Source organism: Melanerpes formicivorus, unplaced genomic scaffold (assembly GCF_026170545.1).
Source record: "Melanerpes formicivorus ecotype bairdi unplaced genomic scaffold, bMelFor1.0.p_v2 SCAF_20, whole genome shotgun sequence".
NCBI classification, from domain to species: domain Eukaryota; kingdom Metazoa; phylum Chordata; class Aves; order Piciformes; family Picidae; genus Melanerpes; species Melanerpes formicivorus.
In genome coordinates this window covers 980,039-1,005,264 of record NW_027142372.1, presented here as the reverse complement: position 1 = coordinate 1,005,264, position 25,226 = coordinate 980,039, and the positions used below count along the sequence as shown (strand labels likewise).

At 40.0% G+C, this 25,226-nt stretch overlaps 1 protein-coding gene across 2 annotated transcripts in view; it reads left to right on the top strand.

Moving 5' to 3' along the window:
* NFATC3 (nuclear factor of activated T cells 3) overlaps positions 1–25,226 on the top strand; it is a 71,565-nt gene that overhangs the window by 26,660 nt on the left and 19,679 nt on the right. For both annotated transcript variants that reach the window (XM_068150489.1, XM_068150488.1), the window contains exons 3-9: positions 3,578–3,740; positions 17,293–17,492; positions 18,573–18,745; positions 19,491–19,631; positions 20,894–20,949; positions 21,547–21,673; positions 22,304–23,353. In XM_068150489.1, the coding sequence (XP_068006590.1) occupies positions 3,578–3,740; positions 17,293–17,492; positions 18,573–18,745; positions 19,491–19,631; positions 20,894–20,949; positions 21,547–21,673; positions 22,304–23,353 (1,910 nt within the window). The remainder of the gene's footprint in view (positions 1–3,577; positions 3,741–17,292; positions 17,493–18,572; positions 18,746–19,490; positions 19,632–20,893; positions 20,950–21,546; positions 21,674–22,303; positions 23,354–25,226) is intronic.

Here is a 25,226-nt window from a genome sequence, read left to right as displayed (position 1 = left end):
ATGTTATTTTTCCTGCAACTAAGAAATAACAGAACAGTTGTTCTAGGTGATCTGTGAATCTCAACCTATGAAGGAAGTAAGAACTTTCACAAGCATTTTGATGTTCTACCTCTGAAGTTGTTACTGGAATTGGTGATTACAGAGAGGGGGAACCTGTTCATACAGAGTGGCTAAATCGAGTTCTTGTGTCAATTCCATCTGTGTTCAGAAACTTTTTAACAAAGAGTCCAGGAGCACATTACACTGCACCTAAGCCAATCAATCACACATGTGCTTCAGCTGAGGCACCAGCATTAGCAGTTTGTTTGCACAGAGCCCCAACTATCTGTCCAAGGAATTACCCAGCAAGAGTGCTATAGATGGAAGGTAAATGGTTTAGGTTTTTAACTGGATTATTTTTAGTGGCTGTCATAGGCATTATTCTTCCTTCTGTCCCACATGTACTGTGGCAGGGCCACAGTCAAATGCAAATAAGCAGTCTTGTTCCTGGGGCTTCTTTCTTGCTGTTTGAGAGGTACAGTCAGCCCATGAACTGGGCCAGTGTCTACAGTTCTGAATACTGAAGGCCATATGGACACATTTGGCTGTCCCTATGCTGTACATCAGATACTTCCTCATCAGTTTGTGCAGCCTGAATCAGTTCTGTTGTAGAGATAATGATTGCAGAGGAGGAACAAATCAGTTAATAAAATTATCACCACTGAAGTGGTAATTTTAAATGCAGTGGCTTCTGCTTCTCCTTCTTTACCTCCAAGTTTCCTTTAATAGCTGCTGTACTCTGAAGCCTTTAATCTTGATGTGATAGCAGTATGTGCTCTTGGAGGCTTGCATTAATCAGACTCTTGGTATTACTGGAAGTACGTTTGTAGGTTTACAGATTGGTACTGTTTCAACAACATGCTAAGATTTTATTTAATAAAAATTTTAGAATGACAGTTATTTCCATTTCCTGACATGTGATGTGGTGCTTCACTTTGTTAATAAGGTTTTAACTCATTTAAAGAAAACAAAGGATTAGAGAAACTTCTGTAAAAGATTGTCGCAAGCTACCCAGTTAATAGTGTAACACTCATCCTCATGTAATAATGCTGACTGAACAGTATTCTCTTGAGAACAGATCCTTAAATGCAGTAAAGCCATTGGCTTCACATTTACTATCCCATATCCAACACTTGGTACAAAACAAATGTTGGTTCATATTATAAAGTCTTCAAAATATATGCATGCTTGTTAGCTCTTGCTTCCCAAATACTGTTTTGAATCTTCTGGTTTGATACTGATTTCTAAAGAGTATTTTAAAACCCCAAGAGTTTGTCAGCTGTATTCTGCTATTTTTTAAAATTTACTTGGTGTCCAAGCTTGTAGGTCCATCTGACTTTGAGAAGGTGACATTTCTGGCTAGGAAGTTCCCATTGTGCTTTTCTCCCACTAGTTCTCTTTGAAGAAGCTGTATGGACAGCTGGGGCTTGGTAAATTAGCAGGATAATGGTAGTCTGATACAGCTTGTGTCATTTTTATTAGTTAATTGCAGAAGGGAGTAAACCTTTCTTAGAGGCTGTATAAAGAGTGGTCACAAACAAATACTTGTTTTTATTGACTGAGATTAATGATAAACATCCAGTAAGGGTTATGTAGCTTGTAGCATGCTTGCTATACCAAGTTCTCCTAAGAATTTCATCTGTTTGAAGTGTACACCGTGTCCCCCCCCCCCCTTTTTTTTTAATGTATTCTGTTATATGGGGGAAAAGATTCTCAGAAACACTTCTCACATGCTACATGTCTTTTTAAACTCTTCAGTGTCCTCTAATCATGACTTTTTCTTTAATTTTTCAGTCTGAAGACTTGAGTCCCCTTCTCTGTCAGTAGCTAAAAAAATGAATGGCAAGGTCTAGTTGATAGCCACTAGTAGTAGCATTTAGGCAATGCATCTTAGCCTGTGTATCTGGAAGGACTGGGCTTATACTGCATCTCTGTCAGTTCCCTTCACTCATTGCTGACATCTCCAGTCCTCTCCTACCCAATAAATACTATTGCTGTGGAAAGGACCAGTCAACAGACCTCCTTACTGGGGGATGAAGAGTCTTTATGCTGAATGCTTTTGGAGGTGATTTATTACTCACATCTCTTCCTTTCAGTAAGAAGGGAAATTCTTTCCACTGCTCTCAGAATGGTACTTCAGGAGATAAGGCTTATGTTATAACATGGTGTTACAACATGAGCTTGCTCCTGGAGTGCACAGTAAGAGGCACTTCATGAAGCAGCAAGTCAGCCGGCTTGTAGGTTGCTCTCCTGTATGAGGAGTTCGGTCAGCCAGCGGTGCCCTTTCTTCAACTTTTCCATGCCTAGTGACGGTGATTTTTACAGTAAAAAGTAGATGTGTGGTGCTGCAGGCTGAGCCCAAATCCATCCAGATACTTGCTAAAGACAGAACTTCCCTTTTCTTTTTTGTTCAGTACAGATATTATCCTCTTTCTCAACAGTGGATATGTTTCATAGGTCTTAGCCAAATTCTCCAGAAGATAGTGTTTGTCTTCCTGGGACCTGTGGCTATTCATGTCTGTGGAATTCTGCATGGCTTTGGATTGGTGGTGGGATTTGCTGTAAAGTGAAAAGAAATGGAGTCAAGCTTTCTCAGATGATGACAGCATGATTGGTCTCTTTATAAACCCAATTTGCTTTCCTTGTTGGTCGAAGTAAGGTAGTACAAAAAATATTTTAACAGACGCTTGTTTCTATGTAAGTGTTACTGTTTGGTACACAATGCTATAAACAGTGACTTTTAAATGTTCGTAAATTAATTTACGCTACTGGGTAGTTTCCGATTTGAATCTGGCTGTTTGCCTTACTAGACTTGTAAGCCTATAAATCTGTGCAGGTAAAAGGGTAGGTGTGAAAACATTGGTGACATCATGTGGCTTGCTTCCCTTTGAGGTTCTTCCATATTACTTCTATTACTGCATTTTTTGTCCTTCTTCCCTGGAGTGACTTTACTGCAGTGTGTAAGGGCATCTATAATCTGTGGGGAAGATGAGTGTGTACTTGAAGTGTCTGTTGCAGTAAGTCTTTATGCTTAGACTACTAGCTTTAAAATTTTAGATCATCAAAGAGTGTTCATTTCAATGATGGTTAGCAAAGTGCAGTACTTAGCAGTTTTAGAAAAAACAAACAAGCTGTAAGATAATGCAGAGTGTTAACATTTAATGACTTAGAGAGTGAATTTAGTCTGTTCCCTCTAAACAATGCTTGAACTTGTTTGCTGATATCCTTGAGGATAAATTATTAGCATAAAGGCAATATAGAACAGCACTGGTAATGTGGGGCTGGGGGGACTTGTACAGGACTCTTCTTTTAATATGGTATTGGAAGGAAGAAATTCCACTCAACCACAAAAGAAACAGAATTGAAGATTTTAATAGATGAGTAAAATGTTGGCATTTCCAAGTAACATTTTTAGGCTACTAGCTATTTGGTGGTCATTTGTCAGGAAAGTGGCATAATTACCTTTGAGTGAAGCTTCTTTGTGTTGTAGCCAAACTGCATAGTTCATGTAACCATGGTGTGCTTATTTTGATTCCAGCACATCTTCATTGCCGCCTCTTGACTGGCCTTTACCAAGTCATTATGGACAGTGTGAATTGAAAATAGAAGTCCAGCCTAAAACTCATCACAGAGCTCACTATGAAACAGAAGGAAGCAGAGGAGCTGTAAAAGCATCTACTGGAGGACACCCTGTAGTGAAGGTAGGAAGTCTGGTTTTTTGAAGATGATTTAAAATTTGTTGTTGGTGCCTATAGTAATGTGAATTGTTTCCTTGTGTGAAGCTTACAGTCCTTCCTAGGTACAGTTTTCTCCCTGAAATGTAATTTATTCAATACAAAATCTGGTTTAAAATGTTTAAAGATTTAGTTTGCTACAGTAACAGTGCATGTTTGTACTTGTGAAAGGATTCACAGTACACTGGTGTATAATTTAGCCTATTCAACATGAACTTTGAGGAGCATGGTGTGTGCATGGGGGCAGGTAAGAAAAGTCACAATAGCAGGTTACTTGGGCCTACACTGAAATACAGTATCTATATACTGAAATACAGTATAGATTCATTTGAATTGGAAGTCATCTTTCTTTGGTGTTGAGACAGCTTTCTGAACACTGTAAATGCCTCTTACTTGTGTTTGTATTATGTTATTTCTGTGAAATTGTACCCACAAATTCTGATAATTTTCATTGAAATGTTTGAAGCAAATTTAAACCTGACTTCCTTCTTCAGCATGAACCAAAGCTTATAATTCACAGTTCAGTGGTAGGTATCTCCTTAAAGTAAGGCATTGCCTAGTTTCATTAGAATTTGACTGGTTATCTGTAAGGGCAAGACTTGTTTCTTGCTTTCTTTTTTCTGGCATGATTTCCATTGTCTTAAGAGAATCACACAAACTGTCTCTTACAACAGTAGCGAAGGCAGCAGGCCTCTGCTGGCTGAGAAAGGGTGATGATATTGACAGCAGCTACTGTCAGACATACTAGATTTCTCATCACACAGAGGCAGGGATCAAGTCTGTGCTGCACACTAGAGAAAACTGAGGATGCCTGGAGTAGGCTGGAATCTGAAAGTTAACTGGGCACATTGCTTCACAGGGAGTGTTGTGTTGCTTTAGTGGAGAACAAGGAGACTCACCTTTCACATGCCAAGGTGCTGGCAGTGGAATCTAACACATCATTAATGAGGTCAGAGACTTGAGCGATTTTTAGCTGACAAAAGTCTCCGCTAAGGTTTTGTGTACTGCATTTAAATTACTTTTTTTGTTTCTTTTTAACCTGGGTACTCGTCTTGCACTAATACTTGCATTAAGGGAACTTGTTTTGCTGCTGTTTATAAGATTTGACAAATATATGTAGGATTTCTTCTGCTTACAGAACTAGATGCTTACAGTACTAAATGAAAGTTATTAAAATCAGGTCTGTAATCTATATGACTTACAGCAATGAATTTTAAAGCTATGTGCATTAGGACTGTGGAATACCTTGCTATGATGAGAATGCCATTTCAAAAATGGGGGTAGTATTTGTCTTTCATACTTAAAACAGATGGATTATTCTATTCACTATCACAGTGAATACAAATCAATATTCTGGTTTGCAGTTTGGTCTCTTCCAGCTGGATTAGAAATTAATTGTTGTTTGATGGAAGAGAGGAAGTTATGAAACAAAACATCAATTTGTATTAACTTTTTACTCACTGCTGGGTGAAACAGTATGCTAAGGGCTAAGTTTAAAAGGTAAATACTTAATAGCTGTGAACAGATTAGAATTACTTTATTTAATACAAAAAAGTGAAATATTTTCCAGCATATCTGGAAGCTTATTGTGCAAATCATGTTCATGATACGCATTACTGTTTGTTTCTGACTTTTCTTTCTGATGCTCTTGGCTTTATACCAGTCACTTCTATGTGTGTTCATTGCAATGGAGTACTCAGTGTTTTCTTGTGTGAAATAATTGCATGTTAACCAATGTCAGAGACAAGAAGGGATGTGGGTGAACAGAATATTTCATTTGGAAGGGACCTACCTTGAACATGAAGCCCAGCTGCCACATCTTTGGGTGCCTGAAGGCCTGTGAGCTTCTGCTTCCTACAGAATTTGTTTTGCTCCTTAATGTTATTTTATACAAAGCTAGAATACTTAATTTCCAAACTGAAACCTCTGTAGTTCTGCATCTGCAGTTGATGTATTATTTAAAATGAGAGCACATAGCTTGAAGCCATTAATCTATTAGTGCCTGTCATTAATCTATTACTAATACTGTGCCATACCTGTTGCTAGGAGACTAAGCTTCTGACAAATTTGGCATCGTCTCTTGTGCTTATGTTTAATCAGCTTACTTCCAAATGTGAGGAAATGAAATGAGCAGAGCATCATGCTTTGCTTTGCAGGTTCATTGACTTTAAGGAAGGAAAATCTGTAATGAAATTCTTGTTTCTGGCTTTTTTTTTCTTTTTTTTTTTTTTCATCAGCTGGTTCTAAATACCAGATACCTGTAATTTTAACCTCTTGCTTTCTTGGAAGTGTATGCCAGCTAATCGGTGTCATCTGGAACAGTTTCTTTTGCCTTGGTAGAGAATCTGCAAGATAACAGTTTTCAAAGGGAAGGAATAAGTATCTTGGTGGAAGGGTTGGCAGGGGGAAAGGTGGTATGTTGAGCTTTTGTCATGCACATTACTTGTAAATTGTATTGTCAGTTGACAGTCTGCCTTTTACCCTTCTAATTCAATAGGCTAGAGTATTTACTTTACCCATCTGTGAAACCTTTTAACCAACTAGCTGCCACACTTCATCTGGCTCTAATAAATGATCACCATTGCTTGAATGTTTCACCCTTCCCATAGGTCAAATTGTGCATAATATAATAACATTTACACTTAACATTTGCTAGATGAATTTTTACTGCTAATCAAAAGGGTTAGGGTTGTTCATGAGCCTTCACTTGGTTAACACTTATGTGATCAAAATCACAAGTGTTTTAGGAGCAGTTGGGCATGTGATAAGGATTTCTTTGGAATATGTGGGGTTTTTTACTTTTATTTTAGCTGTCTGATATAAAGTAACTTCCTTTTTTTGAAACAAACTGACTTGTTTTGTATACTATGTTTCTGCTATTTAAGTCAGCTTCTGCAGTTTTCTAACTTTCCTTAACTATTTTAAATTTAGTGATATATTTTGGTACTAAATTCCATAGGCAGGCAAACTTCTTACCGTAGTTGCTTCTGCAGTAGCAGAGATGGGGAAGTATTGTGTGATCCATATGAATAACTCAGCAGTAAGATCAAAAATTAAAGAAGTATTAAATATAACCCAGTTTATTTAAATAGTTATACACTTCTACAAACTGTTTGCTTCTACTAAGCAAACAGTAACTTCCTGTGTGAATTTTAGTGGAGACCTGTGAAAGAGGGACTGAATGTCAGCTCTGTTTGAAGTGACCACAGATCTTGAAGTAATGACTGAAGAGCTGCAGTGGGGTGGGGGGGAAGTAAATAACTGAGCTAAAGTAAACAAAATTTGAACTACTTTGAAAATTCTGAAATGGGAAAGTGTTCTCAAAAAGCCTGTCAAACTCTGCCTGAGTTCTGGTGGGAGAAACTATAACCTACAAGAGAGCTTCTGAGTAATGTCTGATAAAAACAAACTAAAGAAGGATTGTCTCAATGTGTGTGTGTTTGCTGGCCTGGTACTCTGGCTGTCACCTTTGCCTCAGGTCTTCTATGTCACAATTCATGTAACTACTCACTGTAACAGGTATATATCAGAGTTCTTCCTCTTCTCTAAGCCAAACATACAGCACGTTTTCTGTGTTTCATGACCCTTCCCATTCTTCTGATCTTTGATGTTTCAAGAGGAGGCTCTGGGGAGACCTAATAATGACCAGCAGTGAGCCAGCAGTGTGCCCAGGTGGCCAAGAAGGCCAATGGCATCCTGGCCTGCATTAGGAATACTGTGGCCAACAGGAGCAGGGAGGTCATTCTGCCCCTGTACTCTGTATTGGTTAGGCCACACCTTGAGTTCTGTGTCCAGTTCTGGGCCCCTCAGTTTAAGAAGGACATTGAGACACTTGAACGTGTCCAGAGAAGGGCAATGAGGCTGGTGAGAGGCCTTGAGCACAGCCCTGTGAGGAGAGGCTGAGGGAGCTGGGGTTGTTTAGCCTGGAGAAGAGGAGGCTCAGGGGTGACCTCATTGCCCTCTACAGCTACCTGAAAGGTGGTTGTAACCAGGAGGGGGCTGGTCTCTTCTCCAAGGCAATCAACACCAGAACAAGGGGACACAGTCTCAAGATGCACCAGGGGAAGTTTAGGCTGGAGGTGAGGAGAAAGTTCTTCACCGAGAGAGTCATTAGTCATTGGAATGGGCTGCCTGGGGAGGTGGTGGAGTCGCCATCCCTGGAGGTGTTCAAGAGGAGATTGGATGTGGCACTTGGTGCCATGGTCTAGTCATGAGGTCTATGGTGACAGGTTGGACTCGATGATCCGTGAGGTCTCTTCCAGCCTTGGCGATACTGTGATACTATGATGACTTTCCAGAACCTGAAGGGGGCCTAGAAGAAGGATGGAGAAAGACTGTTTACAAAGGTCTGTAGTGATAGGACAAAGGACAGTGATTTCAAACTAGAAAAAAGTAAATCTAGATTGGATGCTAGGACCAATTTCTTTACCATGAGGGTAGTGGAACAATGGAACAGGTTGCCCATGGAGGTAGTTAAGGCCACATACCTGGATGTATCAACATGAGGCTCAACAAGGCCCTGGGCAGACTGATCTAGTTGAGGATGCCCCTGCTTACTGCAGAGGGGGTTGGATTAGATGACTTTCAGAGGTCACTTACAACCCAAACCATTCTATGAATTTGTACTTTTGTCTTAAATTCCTCCCTATTTTGTGCATCAGCACAAGGCAAACTGTGTCCTGGCTCTATCTGCCTACTGTTGTTCGGTGACAAACCCCCCAAAGAACTCTACAGGGCAGCCTGTGTGAACCATGTAGTGGACTGTATTGGGGGAAACACTGAGTTCTGGATGAGATTCTAGAAACACCAATCTTTAAAGAACAGTTTGCCTATTTAGGCATTTTCTTCTACAAAATCCCCAAAACAGAGTAAAAGCAATATTTATAGAGCTAATATATGTTCAAATACTCAGTCTAGAAAATGCAGAAATTAACACAAAAAGTATTGAAAAGGGTACACTGGACAACACAGCAGTCTGCTCTGCTTTTTGTATCATATGTTCATTCATCATATGTTTGAATCATAGAATTGTTAGGGTTGGAAGGGGCCTCAAGAATCATCTAGTCCCAGGGGGCTGCCATGGCCAGGGACACATCATGCTAGACCAGGTTGCTCACATGTGGGAAAGTAGTAAGTTTTTTCAAAAGTAAAACAAATTGTTGGGGGTCTTCTATAGGTTGTGTGGGAATAACCTATTTCTAGCCTGGACATCCTTGCCCAAAACCTGTCCATAGTGTAATTTTGCACTGGGAGTTGGTATGTCAGGAATAGCACATATTTCGCAGACGGATTGTGTATGGTGATGGTTAATTAGATGGGACTTGCAGTTCTGCAGCGTGAAGTGGTACTATTTAGCCTGGAGAAGAGGAGGCTCAGGGGAGACCTCATTGCTGTCTACAACTACCTGAAGGGTGGTTGTAACCAGGAGGGGCCTGGTCTCTTCTCCCAGGCAATCAACACCAGAACAAGAGGGGACAGTCTCAAACTGCACCGGGGGAGGTTTAGGCTGGAGGTGAGGACAAAGTTCTTCACAGAGAGAGTCATTCACCATTGGGATGTGCTGCCCAGGGCAGTGGTGGAGTCACCATCCCTGGAGGTGTTCAAGAGGGGATTGGATGTGGCACTTGGTGCCATGGTCTAGTCATGAGGTCTATGGTGACAGGTTGGACTCGATGATCTTTGAGATCTCTTCCAGCCTTATTGATTCTATTAGCCTGACAGTGCTTGAACTATGAATTGATGTCCTTTTTAGGGTAGCACAGAATGGGACAGGACTCTGAGCTAAAACATGCTTCAAAATATGCCTGAAATGAGTATTTCAAACACTTAAATTCTGTCTGCAAGCAGTCAGTGACTATGTGGAAGTGTGAGATTTCAGAAACAGAAATTCAGGTTTTTAAAACCTGAAGGGATGTTCTGTATGCCCTATGTTTACAGTGTCATGACCAAGAAAGCACTGATAATATTTGCCATTACTGTTTGCTTTAGTCCTTTGCAGGACCAGCACCCAGTTGTCTTTGGGATGACCTTTAAAATGTTTTTTTTTTTATTTGGATTTGTGCCACTACCTAATAGTTTATTGAAGTCTGTTCCTTTTGTGTCTCACTATTACTATTTTTTTTTTTTGGACTTAAAGGTCTGTACTGTTTTGAGGACTTCAAGTCACTCTAGTTGATAAGCTTATTTAGCTAAGGATGAAGGAAGATGTTTATTGGATGTGCATGCTTTTTCTTCTCAGTTAAAGGAAAGGTACATCAAATAATCAAGTGACAGAAAATAGTGCTGCACTTCAGGAAGGGGAAGATGATCTTGTTTTGGTCTAACATATTTAATTGTAAAAGCAGACATTTCACTTTTGGTACCATTGCAGCCCCTGTAGAATCAGAATGAAATAATAAAAATAATTCCCATGTGCTGTTAAGATTTTTCCAAACCAGTTGCAGCAGTATTGCCTAATAGATCTGAATGGGGGTTTCTTCTATGAATTTCTCCAGTTTGCTTTAAACACTCCATTGAAGATTATAGGTCAGCACTCACTGTACCTTTGCGAGGCCACAATGGGTGGCTGTGGTCACTCTGTTTTTCAGCAACTTTCCTGAACTCTAGTTTCTTGAGTTTATATATATGGATTGTTTCAAGGTTTTCAGAGTGCAGCTGTTGATATGTTGGTGATAAATTGTGCTGCTGGTGTTAGTCATTGTGTGCCTTTCATTTCAAATGACTGTTACCTTCATGGCTCTGGGTCTTTGTCATCCCTTGCTGTTACTCCTGGGTTGCTGCTAATAGGTGTGGTCTGCAACCCAGCAGCGTAGCCCTTCAATGTTTAAAGCACCAGGCCTTACAGTTCTTTACAATCACTGTGCACCACTCAAATTTGAAATTCCTGTGGAGAAATGACTGAAATAAAATGTTTGGTTCTTCAGAGCCCTGCACCCATGACTCTCTGATACTGCTGTCCAGAGATTCCAGGCTTGTGGATCACCTCTCTGTCTTAGAGGGCAAAACATGTCAAAGGTGTGCTTTCTTCCTTTAAATGAAACTTGTAAATTCAAAATATTTTACTTGGGAAATTACTAAAATGGAGACCAGCAAAAGTTCTTTTCTATGTAGGACTGTTTAGATTTCCTGGTGTTTTAGGTTCACTATGTATACATCTACAGTCTTCCAAAGTAAAAGAACCTGATTCAAGAGAACATCGTGGTCCTTCACCTGCCTATCATGTGACCTCCATTTTTCTCTCTTGCCCTCCTTACCTTGTAACTTTATGGGGTGTTCTAAGACTACAGAAGTCATTGAAATGTATCCAGTTGCCATGGGACTGTGGAGGAGGAAATAACTAGTTACAACCTGTTTCCTAGGCATTGAAAAGCCTAGGAAATCTCCATCTGGAGGAAATGCTTAGTAAGTGCTCATAGTGCTTTACACAGCTGTTTCCTTCCCCTTCTTCATGTTTGAACTGGGGATTTTTACATGGATACTGGTGTGTTTGGTGAAGATAAAGGTGTTAATCCAGTTGCCCGTTCACTGAAGTTATCCCAGATGTTTCCCCATACATATCTTGTATTTCAAGACTATGCCATATTTTTAGGGAGGCCTCTTTGCATGTCAGAGGGTTTATTCTCCTCAAGTCTGCTTTACAGATCCATGAGCAATGCCATGAGCATTTAATTGTGAAGTGTTGATAGACTCTTCATCTTCAATTAGCAAGTAAAGGCACATCAAACTTAAAACATGAGTATGAATGTCCAGTGAAAGTTTGGTTAAACATGGCAATTTCCTAATAAATGCTGGAAAGTTTTGCAGGGTAATTGCTTTAAAAATACAATCAAATGGGTTTTGGCAGTGTCTGAATGTCACTGGTATCGTAGTAGTGCTTGACTGCTGAGCATAAACTTAGCTAATGAAATTACTTTTCTACCTTCCCCTCCAAGTTTTATTTCTATTGGAATTTAATGTTTTGTTTGGTTTTTTCCTTTTGGTTTTCAGTCAGAAAGAGTAGGCATGTGGAATCCTGCCATCACTTCAGGAGTGAGTGACACTATTAGGTATTGGGTTTTTTGGTAAATAACCAAAGGGGATTTTGGTTCACAAAGCCAGCCTGTTTCAAAGTATGCTGCTGTTGTCTGAGTCCCTGTTTACTGTGAAGTGTGTATTTGCTGTTGGGTATTTGTCTCAAGTCTTGTTACCGGTTTTAAGAAATCACATCTGGTGGATAAATAACATTTACATTTCAATGAACAGAAACTTGTCATATTTGGGCAGCCTCAATAAATGGAAAAGACAGAGCCTACTTGTTTGAAAAAGGTGGGGAGGTAAAACTTGTAAATATTAGAGACTAAAAAAGTCTTCTCACAAGATTGAGTGTGGAAAGCTTTCCTTTAGATCAGAGCATGGAACAGATGACATGTGAGCCAGATACAGTCCTACTATAATCTGCATGTAATCTGGAGAAATACTAACTTCTTTTTTTCCAGGTTGATGCCTGTTATTGTGGACTTGTTTGCTTTCCTCAGCAAGAAAAAGGTTCTCACCACTAGCACAAAATTGCAAGTTTAAATGCTGCTGTCCTCAGTGATCAAATTAATCTATATAGTCTCTAATGTTCCACTTTTTAAAAGGATTTTCCATATGTGTATTAAGAACATACGAATGTTGTTTTCCAATGTAAAATACAACTTCTTGATGGTCCAAAAATTCTCTCATTAACTTAATGTCTTTGTAGTTACTTGGGCAAAATTATAAACTAAGTATTGACATGCATGCATGAGCTTACTGCCTGCAGTATAGTAACAGGGCTGGAAGTGCTTTGGCAGGGAGCCCTTGTGGCTTATCCTGTAGTGACCTTCAGTCTTTAGCCTTCCAGCTTTAGTTTAACTTACGCATGCACTGACCTTTGCTATGGAAACGATATAGAAACACAAAAACAACTTGGCTGAGTTTCCTGCAAAGCAGTGGGTGGTGTATCAGTATTCTGTTACAGAGGAGGGTTGCTAGAGGTCAGTAGTGACAGCCTACAATAACTTACTAGTTGTCTGCAGCACACTGTTGGCTACTCCTGGGAAAGTGGTGGTGTTTTGTTTTTTTTTAAAGTCAGATTAGTAACTTTTTTCATAGTGTGCAGCTCTATGATTGCACACGGAGTAAATGCTGGAAGAAGTATTTCAAAGTACACCTGGTGCTCAACCATCAGCTTAAGTTACTGTCTTTGTGTAAATGACCCATGACTGAATCTTGGGCAGGCTGATACTGTGGCAATTTATAACCTGTCTTCATCACAGTGACTCTGCAGCACATACCAGCAGGCTGTTAAATTTGTGTTAAATACTTAAAGCCTGTATAGAGACACTGTTGTTATTTGTATGCTTTACTAAGGTGAACTAAAGGTACAGGTACCATGGCTTCCTGAGGTATTAGAGCAGAACATCTTTCATTCAAGTTAATTATGTAGGTATCATTTAAAAACAATTAGGAATATATTTTTTTATACTGACTTAAGTGCTTGGACTGTTCAACATACAGAATAGTGTGTAAAGTAGAGAAGGTAATAAGCAAGTGTCTTCCTGCTGTCTAGAACACTTAAGAACAGTCGACTTTTTAACGAGAACAGAACTTTAAAAGGTTGTGGAGTCTCTTTCTCTGAAGACTTTCAAAACCCACCTGGATGTGTTCCTTTGTGACCTGCCCTAGGTGATCCTGCTCTGTCAAGTGGGTTGGACTCAATCTCTGGAGGTTCCTTCCAACCTGTAACATTCTGTGATTCTGTAATGCATTTCAAATTCAAAGATATGTAATTCTTCTTGAGTGGAGTTATTTGGAACAGTTAAGTCTCCTTCATTATTGTCAGTACAGGTGTTGCATCAGTAATGACAATTCAGGCTCTAAATATCAATGTTTCTGAGGAGATTAAGGTAGTGCAAACTTCCTGATGATTCTGGCTCTTGACAGGGATGAAGTGTGATGGGCAGGAAGTTCTGCTGAGCTAGTGGGAAGGAACAGTGAAAGAAAAGATGGTTGATCCCATTCTTGTTCAGAATCCAGGTCTAGCTCAAAGTCCCAATATAGAAGGAAAAGATCACGCTCAAAACACGTCAGCACAGTTTTTATTCTGGACTAAGATCATTCAAGATCAGGCTCAGTGTGGCCCTGCGCAGCCTGATGTAGTTGGAGGTATCCCTGCTTACTGTGGGGGGGTTGGACAATATGACCTTTGAGAGTCCCTTCCAACCTAATGCAATCTGTAAATCTGTAAAGGTGTTGTGTAGGGAGAAATACCAAAGCTTCCTGTTAGCAGGATTAGTCATATAATGGATTCAGAATTGTTCCCGACTCTTCCGAAAACTGCAGACTGCACCTGCAGTTAGATAAGGTAGGATTACTAGCAGGAAAGCTAACAGTGATCTAGCACTGTCCCTGCTTCTCAGTTATGGTGAGACATAGGCTGTCTTTAATAATGTGGTGCTAGGTAACAGCATGTGGGTTTCACTAAAGGCTTAGAACGCTTTTGTAATAGAAATGACAGGGAATGTGCAGGCATCCTTGCCACAAGCCATGGGATAGTTTTCTACCTGCCCCTTGGCTCACTGGCCTGCACAGAGTCCTCTTTGATTGCAGACATGCTGTAAATTTTCTGTTTCACTCTTGCAGAATCCATGTCATGCCTGGAGTTGTCAGCTCATTTAGGCAGGCAAGATTTAGAATTGGCATTCTCCCCTTAAGGCACAAATTTGTGTAATAAAGCCTGGGGGCTTTTGGTTGGTTGGGGCTTTTTTAGTTGCTATGTTTTTGACAATCTGTCCCCCTGCCTCCAAGTTTTTGCTAGCACATAAGACTGTCTTGTCAGCATCCATTGCCTATGAAGCTTGCTGGTTTTTTTTGCTGTATGTGGCTGTTGGAAGCACAAGGACTCTCTGCAGTCTTCTCAGGGCTTGTCTAAGTCTCTTGTTTCCTTTATGTGTGCCTGTTACAGTGCTCAGGCCCAGCATTGCGCCCTGTCACCTGGGAGACAGGTTTATTGTTTTGTCTCACCTTCCAGCTTACTTCACTGCCACGCTTGCTTGCACACATTGGCTATCTTTGTAGTTTGACATTGGTTTTGTTCTATGCTGTTCTCAGTTTATTTTACTTTGCAGAACATGTTGTTATTGCCTTTTTTCAAAGTATAAATTCATGAGGTCTCTGTTACCTTGCCAGCCTGTTAGTACTGCACAAATATATGTATATTCCTGTACCTTGAACAGGACTTCATTGCAGATCCTTTTCAGCAGTTCATTTGAGACAAAGCGATAGGGTAAGCAGCTAAATGACATAGTTGGGGGCAGAGGGGGCAGCTCGTTGGCTTGTTCGTTTTGAAACTGGTTTGTGCTATGTGGCTTTTAAATACGCATGAACTTCTCAGGGTTTTGTCTGATGTTGTTGCAGACCATTTTTAACTATGAGATGTTTTGTTTATATTATTGCACCATGCAGAGATTTTTTCTAAATTACTATATGGAATTTAGAACTGTTCTGTTGCATTATTGTAGTTTCCTTGGGGCATTGCATTTCTCCTATTAATTTAACATATGAACCAGAGGGGAAGTGACTAAAGGTAAATACTACCCTGTGGGGTCTTGTTGTGGGACTTCTATTTCTTCTGAAGCTGTAGTACCATAGTTTGACATTTCCGTGTTGGTATGGCTTGTGCACTGCAGCCATGTGAGCCAGTTGACAAGCACATGAGTTTGACAGCTCATGGATATATAACTTCTCTAATGGGATGGGCATTTTATGCCACATGTTCCCACTCCATTCCCCTCCCACAACATGCATGGCAGAAACCAGGCCCATATCTTGGTGTGCACAGAGAGTGAACTTTGCTCAATGGAGGCAAAACCTGGTGTCAGACTTGGCCTTGAGCCTTTCTAATGTAGTGTATGGCCAGCATCTCACAGGCAGTACCACTGCAACTGCTGGCATGGGGGTTTTTGCTTCACTAAGTTAAGTTCTTGCTTTGTATAGGCTTCTGTAGAGGACAGTATCTCCACTGACTGTTGGCAGACCAGCATAGCTTTTTGAGTATGCCTCCCTCCTGCACCCCTCTGCTTCTCTTTCTTATCACCAGGATCTCCAGAACTGTTGTGTACGTGGCCATTGTTAAGGGAGGGGAGGATAGCTTTAATTGGAAATTGGCTTTTGTCACAGTGACCCCATTTGGAACTTATTCAAGTTTTTTTAATAGGTCTGGCTTGTAATTTATATAATTTCCAGTATGAGAGTGAACACATGTAACCAATGTCACATTTAGGCTGTATTCCATTGTGTTAAGATTTAATTTTAACTCTGAGGAAAATAAATGATGGAGTCAGTGTCGAGAACTTGGGACAAGATGGCTGCTGTAAATGCTAAACTAACACATGTGCATACATTTTCTTTTAGAACTCTTAAAATAATTCAGACTCAGAAAATATGAAAACCTTATTTTGGTATTAAAAAAAAATCACATATAAAAAGGAATTGTGTGTTCATGCTCCACGATCAACACACCAGTAGCCAAGAGTAAAGGTTGTCTGGCCCTCCCTCCGGGTTGAGCAGAAATTGGCATCCAGATGGATGGCATGTAAATCTGCTGTATTGCTGCTCAGATGTTATCTCACTTGCAGTGTGCCTCAGTCTGCCAGTTGCAGGAAGGTGAAGTGAACTTCATGGACTTAAAACATACTTTTGTAGGCTTTGAATTTAGAATGGCAGTGGCTAAAGGAAACCTGCAGATTAAATTTGTTTCATTAAATATTTTGGATAGTATGTTGCCAGTGTCCTATGATGAAAACAGCCTTGCCTTTTAGAGTGGGGCTTGGTTGGTTGGTTGGGGTTTTTTTTGATGTTTCAGTGTGGTTTGTGCATTGAATTACTGCTGTTAGGTAAGTAACAGGTGGTTGTGTGACAGCAGTCTGGTGGTGGTGAGTCATATCTAAGGAAAGATACGTGAATTAACATTTTTCACATTTCAGTTTTTTAAACCACCTTTGCCAAAAATAAACTGTACTTAACTTTTCTAGCTATGAATGAAATTTTCTTTGTCCTAACAGAAGAGATTCATAAATTCCCTGAAGATTATTAAAACTCACCACTGCATTCTATAGTAGAAAAACTATGTTTATTATTCCTAGGTTTACTAGGAGTATCTTGGTGAAACTGACAACTTGGCTTTGCTTAAAAATGCTATCAAAAATGCACCTCTGATATACCATAGCTATGATGTAGAACTGCTGTAGCTAAAAGGATTCTTTCCTCTCTGAGACATTCAAAAGTGATAAAGCTATTTTAACATCCATTTGTTCTGGTAAATGTATTTGCTCCTACTTGTATTGGGAGGCAAATACCTGTACTCAGTTTCCTGGTTTCTGAGGAGAGGGAAGAAGTGTGTTACTGAGTAATACTCTGTGACTCTTGTATCTTTATCCTGGTTGTGAATTTTAACTATGCACACACAAACACAGTAAAAGTCAGCCAATTTTATTATTACATCTACTGTTTCCATCAGCTCCTGGGCTACAGCGAGAAGCCAGTAAACTTACAAATGTTCATCGGGACGGCAGATGATCGCTACTTAAGACCTCATGCATTCTACCAGGTGCACCGAATCACTGGAAAAACAGTTGCGACAGCTAGTCAAGAGATAATCATTGCCAGCACAAAGGTGCTGGAAATACCACTTCTTCCTGAAAACAACATGTCAGCCAGGTACAGCACACCTTAAAGTAACTGCTAAGTTGCTGACTTTTTATTTGTGTGAAGGTGAAAGAAAAACTGTGTAGAAAGCATAGTTCCCACAAGCAAGGCTTCTGAGTGAGACACATCTCTTTAAACATGCCAGTGTTCAGGCAGTCAGAAGTAAGAGTGGAGAGCAGGGCAGCTCACAAGACTGATGAGGAGGTAGATAAAAGCTTCTTGGATTGTACTTGCCCATATAGAGATGGGACTCCACAGCTGTAGAATTGCACGTGGGTTACAGTCATAAATCATAAGCTTCCATTGATTGTTTCTTAATTTAATGTGGTGGTTTGGCTCCAAGTATCTTGGTAAATGTTTTCCTTATTTACATATTTTTTCATTATGATTTTTAGCAGTTGCATTTTCCTGAGTTTTCAGGTCTTGCCAGATAGAACATAATAATAGTATAACGGTTAGTTATAGCAACAATTAAACTGCTCTGCTCTAGCTGGAGCAGAGAGCAGAGCACAATTGTTTACATACATAGCACATTTATTTCTTACGTAGATTTCTGAAAGCTTAAATTTTCCTCGTTGTGGACTTCATACTAGTTTTGTTGGACACTGAATCCATGTTGATGTGCAAGACAGCACTCCTCACAAGGTGGTGTTACCTGATTAAAGTGTGTGTTATGAATAATGGATAACACTGTTGAAGGGTAGCTGGGATTGATGACCACACTTTTGTCACTCTTGTCCTCCCTAAGGCAGAACTACATACAGGTCTCTTGCTCCTCGTAAGTTATGTTTACTATGTTTAACAACTGCCGTTGAAGGTTAAACAATGTGCAATAACAATCTTTGGAAGGTTCAAAAAAGCAGCAGCTAGACACTTAGAGGACAGAATGTTTCAAGAGTACTTGCTGCCATTTTTTACACTAACAGGTCTTTAAAACAGCAGGCATTTAAAATAACATTTAAAAGAGCCTAATGTGAAAAAATAGAAGGCTCTTCATTCCTTCACAAAAGAAAGGCTGACAGTATACTTTGGCAATAGTCTGATCAACTTTGTTCCACTTCTCTTCCAATCTATCCATCCTCCCGTCTGCAGTATTGATTGTGCAGGTATTTTGAAGCTTCGCAATTCAGACATAGAGCTCCGCAAAGGAGAGACCGATATTGGAAGAAAGAACACCAGAGTGCGGCTGGTATTTCGTGTGCACATCCCACAGCCCAGTGGAAAAGTCTTATCTCTGCAGACTGCTTCCATACCTGTGGAATGCTGTAAGATCGCTTTAACCCAATTTATGCTTGTGCATGTGTCAGCAGTGTGGTCATTCTGATAATATTGATTGTGGGTGTAAAAGCATTGTATGTAAGGATGTAAACTGCCCAAATCGTCTTTATTTAAAGATGGTCCTTGGCAAGTGGCTGCCTGAAGGACTGAAGGAAAAACAATGCTTTAGGCTTTAAACCTAATACTGCAGTCACACAGCTGCAGCAGCTTGTGTTGTCAGCAGAGGCAGCTGATAGATCTCAGTGAAAATAAAATTCCTTTGAGGAAGATCTAATACCCCATTTAATTTACATGAGTCTATACTGTTACTTGTCTGTATACAGTGTTGTCTAATCAACAGGTGAGCTTCTAGAGAGTTCAATTATTAAATGCTAGCACTAAGGAATTAAAACATGACCTGAAACAATCTGAATTTCTTCTATAATTTATTTTGTCTATAAATGCCATAGTAACTTTTAAACCAGTATTCCTAAACTAAGGTACTCTATTTTTTGCTCTTTGGGATTCACAGACTTCTGGTGTTTCCTTTCTCTAATGACATAATTTTAAAAACAAAGGAATCTGACACAAATACGATCTATGTATGTGAAAGCTGGTTGTGCTAGTTTAACCCCTGATTCTTAAAGTCAGTGATATTTCTTGCATGATCCTATGATTAAAATTGTAATTGCTATGTTGGTTTTTCACCTTGATTGATTGTTTTGGTGTGGTGGTGTGTGCTTGTTTTTAAAGCTCAGCGATCTGCTCAAGAACTTCCTCAGATTGAGAAGTACAGCATCAGTAGTTGCTCGGTAAATGGAGGCCATGAAATGGTGGTGACTGGATCCAATTTTCTTCCAGAATCCAAGATTATATTTTTTGAAAAAGGACAAGGTAAATACTGTGTTATAGAGGTGTTTTAAAATCAACCCAAAACCACTGCCTGAGCTTCATTTTAGGAAATAAGGATGTGTGAAGTCACAAGCAGTAATCTGAAAGTTCAGTTTGGGCACTGATCTGTATGCTGGCTGGCAATTGGTAATTAAATAGTACTGCTGATTCAGGAAGACAATTCCAGGCCAGCTAACTTGGAATCATGTGTATTTGAAAGATGACAGATCAGACCATATATTTTCTCCTTATTATAAAAGAAAGTAGAAATGGGAATCAATAAAAACCTACTGTTTGGCATTGGTGTTGTTACACCTGGTTTAATCATGGCTTGGGAACTGAATTAGTCCTAAGGCAATGAAGTAATTATTAGTTAGAAAGCACTATTGGTTATTTTTCCCCATATAAATGCATAAGTTTTTCTGTAGAAGCTACTCTTATGGGACCTATTTTTTTAGTCTTAAGATGTGGCTCAGGTTTCATGTGCAGTGTTTGCAGCCCTGTTTGTGCCCCTTTTGTATCTGTGACCAGGTAGGAGTACATGGGGTCAGATAACTGGCAAGAAGCTGTGCAAATACAGCCACCTTTCTTACAAATGTGATACAGCTGTTGGCTTGACACACCAGTCAAGTGTTTCATTGCTGTAAGAAATGTACTAGCCACCTAATGATAACCTCAACAAAGCTCAGCAATGGAGAGCTGAGAGGTAGGTTAAGGATAACGGGTTATGCTAGGTCAGAGCAAAGAAAGGTTCATCAAGGTGACTGATTTCCCTCCCAACAGAGCCTGCCCTGTAGTTGAACAGTCTCTTGGTTCAGGAAAGGGTGTTTGTTTTCAGTGTATAACCTGTGGGTATGTGCATGAAGATATGGCCTGTGTTATCTCTCACATGCTGAATTACAGATGAAGTCATGAGCCTGTTTGAATAGTCAGAAGTTTGAGTCATAGTTGAATTACCTGTCAAAAATGGGGTTTGGATTTTTTGTTTCCCTGTGTTTCTGTCAGTAGCCTTAGAGCAGAAACTGCCTCGTTTTGGGTAAGGCGTAATGATATGGCAGCAGCAGCTTGTGTTAATGTACAAAGTGCTACACAGGGAAACCTGTGTAGTGTTGAAACTCCCAAAGCAGCTCTGTAGAATTTGCTTACAATCTGTCCACTGAATGGCCTCTTTGACTGAAAAGATATTAAGAATTTCTAAGATGAAGTTTCTAAGTGTTTTAGGAAAATATATTTCTCTTGACTTATTTCTAAATTTCTCTCCACAGATGGACGACCTCAGTGGGAGGTAGAAGGGAAAATAATTAGGGAGAAGTGTCAAGGGGTGAGAAACCTTTTTTTTTTTCTTCTTATTTAAAACAGAAAGCTTTCTAAAGCAAGGTAGACATTTTGCTTCTGAAATTTAGACTTCATTTAGTAAAGCAGCTCAGTGTCTGATTCAGATGACAGGAGACTTCTGAAATTGGTTTAATAGTACATAGCAGCCATTAAGATGATGGTTTGAAGGAACTGGAAATAGTGCTTGTTGTGAGTTCTTTTATTGCTGCGAACTGGAAAAGAAAACGGAAACTAATTTTGCTAAGATGACAAATAATTTCAAGTGCCTTATTTATTTTTGCACCATTAAGCTAATTAAAAACCTTCTGTGGTTATTTTTTTAATGTTCTGGCAGCTTAACAAAGCATTCTTTAGATGATGTGTCTTTAAAAGCATTTCCTTCAGAACACCTATGTTTAAATGAAGCAAAAGGTCTCCAAATAATTTTGCTTATAATACTTTTACTATATCATATGCAGCAAATTCATGTTTCCCAATTTCAGAGTATTAGTTTCTTAGTTCTGCAATAAGTGTTTAGCTTTTATGTAATTAAGTTTCATTTGCATTTGAGATGTTAAACTCTTTTGTTTCAACTCTCATATAGGCAAACATCATACTTGAAGTTCCTCCATACCATAACAAAACCATTACGGCTGCAGTTCAGGTGCAGTTTTATCTCTGCAATGGCAAGAGGAAAAAAAGTCAGTCTCAACGTTTTACTTACACACCAGGTATTGAATGCAAAAACTTTAAAAGTAACATTTTATTCTGTTTTTTTAAGTAGACATTGAAAATTAATCTTGTATTTTTGACAAGTATATAGGACTAGCTTTGAGTTGTTTGTGTAACAACTTCCTTAACCTTGCTTAAAGCTGAAAGGTAGAGTAATAAGCTACAGTGGTAAAAATACAGTTTCTGTGGAGTAATTTTGCATTCTTCTTTGAGAACGATGGTGATTCTCCAAAGCTGCACTGCTAAATAACCCTGGTAATGACAGAGAATAGCAGGATCATAGGAGAACAGGTTTAGGCATTCCCCCTCCTACCCCCAAATGTCAAATCTCCACCTCCAGATACAAGGAGAATTTTTAAAAAAAATAAATACTGCAATGTGTCCAGAAGGGATTGATGATTTGAGAGAAAACATTTTGTAGCAGCGCCAGAAGCGAAATCTCTCCATATTAACCACACCTGTAGTTAAACCAGCAGAATCCCTTCCCTTTTGTGTGAAGCAGTGGTCACTGCAAGATCTGCAATGGCCCCTGCTTTGCCTGCTACTAACTTCTTTCAGGAAAGCAGGGTGTGTATTTATTCTGGATACAAAGGGGTTGGGATTGTAATGCAGCATTTTACTTTTTCTAGTTATAATGAAGCAAGAGCACAGAGACGAGGTGGATTTGTCTGCTGTACCTTCCTTGGCCCTGCCTCACACAAGCAACGTCCAGGGCCTGCATTCTATCCGATCTCAACTGCCTTCACCAGAGCAAGGGCATCCACATGATAATTTACTATCTACATCACCCAGGAGCCTTGTGTGTCCAGTTCAGCCACCATACACAGCAATGGTGACCTCAGCAGTATCCCACATGCCACATATGCAAGGTAGAAACCTTAGTCCAAGTGAAGAGTGTCATGTTTTGCCTCCTGCTGTGGTTCAGTCTTTTCAGGTAACATCAACACCTCCTGTGAGGCCTTCGTACCAGCCTATGCAGTCTAATGATGTGTATAATGGACAGTCTTGTCTTCCTATGAACTCTGCCTCCAGCCAAGGGTTTGATGCTATTTCATTTCAGCAAGACACGGCTGTACCTCATTTGATAAACCTTAGCTGCCAAGCTCTACCACCAATGCAGTTTCATTCTACTAATCCAGGTTCTGTGTCAACATCAAGTACAGCAGGGCACCCACTGGCACAGCCAGCTCATTCAGGACAGTCATCTTCTCACCTGCCGTCGATGGGATACCACTGCCCAAGCACTGCGCAGGGCTCCATCTCCCCTGCAATGAATCGATCCCTTGGGCAGTCTTCTCCCCAGCTGCAGCAGGTCCCATACCATTCTACCAATCCAGCATCCGCTTCATCCCCATCCCCAACAGCTTCCCACCCTTTGGTCCATTCACCATTGTCTGGGCCTTCCTCACCACAGCTTCAGCCCATGCCTTACCAATCTAGCTCAGGACCTGCCTCATCGCCACCACCAGCCACGGCCAGTCACTCGGGCCAGCACTCCCCTCAGGCACACAGCCCAGTGCTGGCAGCTCTCACCACAGCACCGGCCCTCATGCACCACACTGTGTGCGACTCATCTCCCTTCTCAGCAGATGGGGCAGCTGTTAGCATCAAACCAGAACCTGAAGACAGAGAATTGAATTTCCAAACAATAGGACTGCAGGACATCACACTAGATGATGGTAAGTGGATTTTAATACTGGGATATAACATACTTTTAACTACAGAGTAGGTTTGGGAGGGTTGCTTTGTTCAGAACACACCCCACAGAAGTAAGTTTGTAAATCATCAAAACAAAGTCATATTTTGGTGGCCAAAGCGGTGACTTATTTAAAACTAATTATATCTACAAACTGCAGCTGATATAAAGTTCATCAGTCTAATTTCCCCTAGACTTTGTTTTTGTCATAAAATAGGGCACCTTTATATACAAGGAATTAACTTTCAGTCTTTCTGGTTGTCTTGTTAGTGTATTTTAGTGAAAGTCATGGTAATAGATCCAGAATTGCATCAAATGTAGTTTGGAGCCTTGTCTCTTGGGCTGTCCCAGTTTTGAAGGTCAGGTTAGATTTTTAAAACCACATTCCATGAACATTGGCACTGTCTTAGCTGCTTCACAGATGTCCTGTAGACCATGCTGTCATCATTCAGCTCCTCTGCTCACAGTAGCTGTTTGCTTTCTCCTTGTCCCTCTGGCTACCTTTGAGAAATTCACTTGTTTATAACATGAACAGAACAAGGACATTCTACTGCTAAATACCAGGCCATAACATTCTCTACTTGAAATACTTAGTGTTAATTTACAAAACCTGTCCAACTAAGTGAAAAGAAAGATCTCCCAGACCCTAAACTTCGGCTATATGAGGACAGATGCAAAGCAAAGTAAACTTGTCATGTTACTAAGATTTTAAGGTCAGGCTGCCTGTTCTTAAAAGGTGTGCAGAGGGTGTTTGGTATTGATGATGGAAATCATCTCTTTTCTACAGCAGCCTTAACTGTTGCAGTTCATTGCTTTAAAAAAATCATCTCTAGCAATTCCTTAATTGCATCCGCAGTAGTGTAAAGGCTTAAGCATAGGCCATCTGTGAATTGTCCATGTCAGTCCCTGTTCCCTGCATAAAGGGAGCTTTGCAATTGTTCCCTCCAGGCAGTAGTAAAAAGATGTAGTAAGAAACACCTCTAAAAACACAGCATACTAGGAAGAACATAAGAGAAACTGATAATACAGTTGGGCTTCCAGTCAAATGGCCACTCTCTAATTAAACAAAGCTCTCTTTTTAGAAACACTGTTTATCCATCAACTTAACTTTATTTAGAAAGAGAGGAAGAGGCTGATGCTATCAAGGGCTTGGTGAGAGAAGAGCAGGGCTTTATGAAACAGAATACAACCAAAAGATAGCATTTTCTACACCTGTACTAATGGAGGGAGAAATCAAACAACTATTTCAATAGCTATCATAACCTGCTTTTTCCTCATCTTCCTTCCCTCCACACCCACAGAGATGTAGAAATGAGGAAACTAGTAAAACTTTTCAGCTGTTAATTGGTTAAAGTGTTGAGTGTTTCTGAGCATCCTGGCAGTTTGCTCATGCTTGTTCAGAAATGCAAACGAACGCACAGTAGAAGGAAAGCAATTATTCCCTCCATATCACAATTTCTTAAAGCTACCACTACTTATTTCTGTTACTTAAGTGAAACTACTGAGTTGTTTCTGTGCTGACAAAGACATGGAATTGCTGGAAAAGCTGCAGGATCCACATTTAAAGTGCACCCACTTGCCAGTAGTTTAGAGGAGCATAATCAATGTAGACAAGTCAAATGGCCACAGCTTTATTAATTTCCTTTTTAAATAAAGCTTGATGTAGAAATCTAAAGAAGTTCTGATAGCTGGTAAACTGTAGGCACTTCCTCTGTGGAAAATTGAACATGGTTTTAAATCTTAAACTAGCACATTTCAACAACAATCCATTTGCAAGCACAGACACTACCTTCAGCTTGGTTTCATATTACTGCCATTTGACAATTGCTTGAGGGCTTCAGTGTTTTCTTGGTGTC